Source organism: Amborella trichopoda, chromosome 9 (genome assembly GCF_054954075.1).
Source record: "Amborella trichopoda isolate Santa Cruz 75 chromosome 9, AtrichopodaSantaCruz75HAP2 v2.0, whole genome shotgun sequence".
Lineage (NCBI taxonomy): Eukaryota > Viridiplantae > Streptophyta > Magnoliopsida > Amborellales > Amborellaceae > Amborella > Amborella trichopoda.
Genome location: NC_142344.1, coordinates 35,025,449 through 35,030,747, shown reverse-complemented (window position 1 = coordinate 35,030,747; position 5,299 = coordinate 35,025,449). Strand labels below are relative to the sequence as shown.

Below are 5,299 nucleotides of genomic sequence, written 5' to 3'. Positions count from 1 at the left end.
AACCTTACAAGAGGGACCTAAAAAATAAGTGGCAAATGAGCTTCCAATTTTTATACGATGGTCATGATGAGAAAATCCAATGATAAAACTTTCAGCCAAATTGGATTTTCAGAAGTGCCTTTTTCAACACCACCTTTAATGCACCACATGGGGACCATGTAGAAAAGAGGAATGGACCATACTGTTGGAGGCTCCAAAAAATGCGATGCTTATATTGATTAAATAGTTAAATAAATATTAGACTCCAAATAATGACTAGAGGACATCACACTCGAGGCCAAATTTGCTCGTACATTCCATATTATAGAAACACAGGTTTTTATATTATATCATATACTAGGAACAGAACAATTTTAGAGGTTTAATCATCTGTTACAATTTATATCAGTCTCAACCTAAACAAAATACCCTTGATCTAGGCCTTGAAACCTAAACATTTGTTTCTAAGAAAAACAACATATAGACATATGAAAGAAAGGAATAATACCAATGGACATATCGGCCCGTATACCTGAGTTTAAATGCAGGGATACTATTCCTTGATTTGGTCCTTCTTTGTGAACGGGCTTCAAGTGGATCACAAACAAAGTAAGATGAACTTTTCTCTCTATCTCAAAAATGTTACAAAAGACAATCGTAGAATGGATTGTTTCTTCACACACCATGTACACAATCTCTTTTTTTTTGTCTTTTGAGTTTATTAGGCCTCATTGAGCCTGGGCTAGGATTCATTAGGCCTCATTGAGCCTAAATTGAGCCTGGGCTAGGATTCATTAGGCCTCATCAAAGGTGGGCCTAACCCTAAAACTTGGAATGGGGATCTAACGGGTGCGGATCTTACTGGTTGCCAACCCTACATACTAATCATGAAAAAATGTCCTTGCTAAAAAAAAAACTTTTGTATCATAAAAAATATAGTCTAAACAATCAAATTAGAGCTTACTTCAAAAGTTTCACCGGAAGAGGTTGTTTTGATGCCCAAATATCCTCAAATTGATAATCTCGACATCAAGATTCATAAACATGAGAAAAAAATGGATTTCAAGTTTTGGAAATAGTGTATCTTGTAACGCATTTTTGGACCGTCAATTTTTAAATTATTCAAGTTTCATAGATCTGCTTGATCTGCTTTATTTTTTAAGCTTTAAATTTTATAACTCAAGATATATTTCAAGGCTAGTCAAAGATTTTCAATATTGAAACTACGTTTCTCTACACTATTTGAGGGTGTGTTTTAATTGGATTATTTAGAGCCTCAGCTCTATACAAACCGTACCCATAAATATTTGGTAAGGTATAAAAAGTAGTCTCCTAGATGGAGTACCATAAAAACTCACGTATAAAGATCTAAAATATCAATTAGCCTAAGTCTCCGTCATGTTCCACTGCAGCTACTTAGGCACTAGAACTAAGAAATAGGCATGTCGAGTAAGGGAAAAGTTTATATAAGGTGTCAACCTTATACTGTACTAGTAAGGTACTCTTAAGAAATCGGTTAGAGAAGGTTGTTCCATGTTGGAAAACGTTCAAATCGATCATCTCGACTTGTAAATTCACATACATAAAAAAAGAAAATTTTTAGTATTAAAAATAGTTCATCTTCTAACTCATTATCTGGACCGTCCAATTTTTAAAATTTCAAATTATTATCGATCTACTTGATCACTACCGTTTATGAAATTTTAAATTTTAGAACTGAGAGCAACAAATGATTTTCATATCGTGCTTTGTGGCACCAAAATTAATATTTTTTTAATATAGCTTTGAAGGGCACCTTACTCCAATAATATAATATAAAGTCAGAGACCTTGTACAAACCTAACCCATCGAATAAATACAAAAGAGGGGGAAACGTAGGGCATCGCACCTCATCTTTGGGCGCACATCATCACGCGGGATGGAAGACGTGACAGCGGTTGTCACAATAAGAGTACGAAGATATGGGGGTTTACCTTTAAGTCCACCGTACATTCCTAGCCCCGCTCGATCGCGCCGATGTTTTTTAAGTTTTTTTGTTTTTATTATCACATCTCCCTTGATTGGAAGCGATTATTAAAGATGGGGTAGGGGCGCCATGAATGGCGGGTTGAAAAGCAAGCCCGAATGCGCGTCATCATAGGACAAAGAACCCTTTCCCTTCTTTCTTTACAATCATAACGCTGTATATATCGACGACAAATACAGTAGTAGTAGGGAATGGGGAAATTTCCTCTTGCTTAAAAGGGGTGCGATTTCATCAATCAAAGGGTAAACGGTAAAGAAAGGAAACGAAAGGGTTTTGGGAGCCGACAGGAAGAAGCACGTGCGGGTGTCCCAACCCCAATTGAAAGCATGGACTAGAGAAGGAGAGCTTCCCCGTTCAAAAACAAGTGTATATTGAGAGAGAGATTCTTGTACTGGTTACAGATGGCGTGCCACGGCTTAACAGGAATCCATTGCCCGTCGGTTTGTATCCTTCCTTAGTCTTTCTTAATTAATAATGAGTACGTTTCTGAAATAACGTTTCAAAATCGCAGGCGATGAGTGATTGATGCAGATTGCTTCATTTTATCCTCCGGACTCAAGGCTGCGCTCCCTCGGACCAGGTAAAGTGGAATCAAGTCAAGTAGTCATTTTTTCCTTTACTCATTGACAAGGGACGGACAAAGGTGTCAATAATTCTGGACTTGTTGTTCTTGTCATCGTTCAGGAAGCCCGGTGCATGAAATGTGGTCTGTAGAGATGAACAAGAATGGAGCGCCCGCGCTCTCCTCTACTTCATCATCGTCTTCTTCGACGCTTCATTCACCCCCGAGGTCGAACAGGAAAACCATGGAGGATGTTTGGAGGGACCTGAACCTGACTCTCCTTCCTCGCGATGAAGGGCCCAAGGGATTCAGAGAAATGATCCTCCAAGATTTCTTGACAACCGGCAACGACACACGGCGAGCACAGCAAGACGAGATCCATGTCGAACGTCGCGGCGGGCCTCAGAACGTTGCTGCTACTAATCTCAGTTTGATCACTGGCTCTGACCTGCATTACCTTGACTGGCTTAGCTACAAGCCTGCTTCTGCTGTTCAGGAGGAGGAGCAGCAGCGGCCGCCTCACGTTCTTGAACCTGGGGCAGCTGCCCCCTTTGTTGCTCCAGAGAGTGCAGCCGGATTAGGGCTGTGCAAGAAGAGGTTGCCACCGGATTGCAGAGAGGAGCAGAGTGTGGACCGGCGCCACAAGCGCATGATCAAGAACAGGGAGTCTGCCGCTCGATCCAGGGCTCGAAAGCAGGCACACCCACTCGCTATTCACATAGCTAATCCCTCCGTATTTCTTCTCTCTACTTTTAATTGCAACGACAACAATAATAATGGTGGTATTATTTGTTTTCATGTTAACTTGGGATGTGCACAGGCTTATACCAACGAATTGGAGCTGGAAGTGGCCCATCTCATTGAGGAGAATGCGAGGCTCAGAAAACACCAGGTGCGGCTTGTTGCCACCCCTATGATTGATTCTTTATTTGCGTTTCTCTATTTGTCTGCTCTCCTGCATAGAGTACGAGGGTCTCCCTTTGTTGATGATCTGTAACGATCCCCAAATTTTTTTGTAGACTTTGTGATATTATATATTATTCTTTTTGTGCTTTTCGTAATATTTTACTGGCTTGGGATTCATTTCGCTGGGTACTGATGTTGTTTTCTGTTTGGTGTTGACAGTTAACTTTTGCAAACCCAACTGCCGCTTTTCAACATGGGAAAACGAAGCCTGCCACTCTTCGAAGGTCCACAACTGCGCCATTTTGAAAGGGCCTAGGATCATATCATATATGAATGGGATGGACATAAATAGCTTTTCTCATTCCATGCTTCCCCCCCTAGGCTTTTCCTCCTCTTTTTCCAACTTAATGTATGTAAACATGTACCCTTTGGTAAAGTTTGAATGATGCAAAGAAAGAAAGAGCCTCTCTCTCTGTTTAGCTGCCGCTGTTTCAGAACAAACACAGTTATTAATAGAACTGGCGATTGTGTTCTTTTGTTGTTGGCTCCTTAAAGAAAAAGAATATTAAGATCTCAATATCTGCCCAAGGTTGAAATCCTTGCCTGGAATCAGCATTTTCCAAGCAGACAGGAACTGGAATAGGGTGTGCTTGTGGTGGCCCCCTGGTTTCACTTTTTCTTTCCAGGATACAAGACCTCGCTATCCATTTCTACAGTTTCCACAATAAAACAAACCAGCAACATTTGTTTGGCCAAAGGGCTTTAGAGTACATTAGACCAAGGGAAAGCAAACGAGTGCAGTGCGTTTGATGTCCCCCCCCCTTACCCTTCTCTCCAGTTGACACGAAATATATCAAAATGCAAAACGTACATCGGAGATGACTATTTAACTCTTTATTTTCTTTTTTTCTTTTTTTCATGGATGAAGTTTCTATAAGGCCTAAGCTTCCTAAAAATAAAGTACAGCTTCACTTCAAATCCTTGTCTAGAAGCACTTTAGGCATCGAAATTTCATTATGGCTTTAAAGTTAATATCTAACACCGATTGTGATTTTGCAAGATCAAAAAAATGTATGGATCTTGCAAATCCATGAACCCTTATTTTTAGGGAAGAATGGATGGTCTAGATTGTCAGCCTTGCCCCTACACTTGTGCACATGTGGGTGATCCTATATTCTTGTGCGATGTGTGCCAATAAGGTGTGGAGTGCAGTGCGGCCCGAACCAACAAATTTAGGGTGACGTGTTACCTACCTCAAATCTTGGGGTTGAATATGTCTGGGCATCTTGCCCTTTTAGATTTTGGCAGAGCATGCCATCTCAGACACGGTCTGGTTCCACTCCCTTATGATCTCCACCGCCTCGGTTTCCTCTTGAATCGCCAAATGTGTCTAAGATGCTCCTCGGTTTGACTCGGCTTGGTTAAGGTTGGTTCCGGGTTTGGTTCAGGTAGGTTCGGATTTGGATAAAGTTGGTTTGAATAAGCTCAAGTTTGGTGCGAGTTGGTTTGAGCATGGTTTAAGTGGACTCAAATATTGTTCAAGCTTGGTTCAAGGGTAAGTGTGGGTTTGGCTCGAGTGGGTTCGAGCTTGGTTCAAGGGTAGGTGTGAATTTAGATGGGCTGGCACAACTAGGGTTAGGTGATAGGTTGGCTAGGCTCAAGTCTAAGTTTATACTTTTGGCTAGCGAAATGATCAACTGGAATCCGACATAATTCCGGCCGCACCTCCCCTAGAGAGTGGGTAAACAATGAGCAAAGGGTACTTGGCGACTAGCCGAAGTACCCTAGAGGAATCTGCACGGATTTGAAGAGGGTCAAACCCACTC

The 5,299-nt window shown here is 41.3% G+C and overlaps 1 protein-coding gene across 3 annotated transcripts; it reads left to right on the top strand.

The window, feature by feature from the left end:
* The first annotated feature begins 1,856 nt into the window (after window positions 1-1,856).
* FD (Basic-leucine zipper (bZIP) transcription factor family protein) lies at window positions 1,857-4,006 on the top strand. 3 transcript variants are annotated; one of them, XM_011626011.3, is made up of 5 exons: window positions 1,857-2,445; window positions 2,517-2,585; window positions 2,690-3,264; window positions 3,388-3,459; window positions 3,693-4,006. In XM_011626011.3, the coding sequence occupies exons 2-5, from the start codon at window positions 2,531-2,533 to the stop codon at window positions 3,777-3,779; spliced, it is 789 nt and encodes a 262-aa protein (XP_011624313.2). In that variant the 5' UTR covers window positions 1,857-2,445; window positions 2,517-2,530; the 3' UTR covers window positions 3,780-4,006. The 3 variants fall into 3 exon arrangements, with proteins under 3 accessions (XP_011624313.2, XP_020524393.1, XP_088704587.1); XM_020668734.2 differs by having other exon boundaries at window positions 2,690-3,300; XM_088848461.1 differs by lacking the exons at window positions 1,857-2,445; window positions 2,517-2,585 and having other exon boundaries at window positions 2,663-3,264.
* Window positions 4,007-5,299: the final 1,293 nt, after the last annotated feature.

What these genes read in the sequence shown, in the direction of transcription:
- FD (XM_020668734.2), top strand. Translation starts at nt 2,531, where the DNA reads ATGCAGATTGCTTCATTTTATCCTCCGGACTCAAGGCTGCGCTCCCTC. An exon ending in GCTGCGCTCCCTCGGACCAG is followed by an intron (nt 2,586 to 2,689) that starts GTAAAGTGGAAT and finishes GTCATCGTTCAG; the next exon opens with GAAGCCCGGTGCATGAAATG. An exon ending in CGAGGCTCAGAAAACACCAG is followed by an intron (nt 3,460 to 3,692) that starts GTGCGGCTTGTT and finishes TGGTGTTGACAG; the next exon opens with TTAACTTTTGCAAACCCAAC.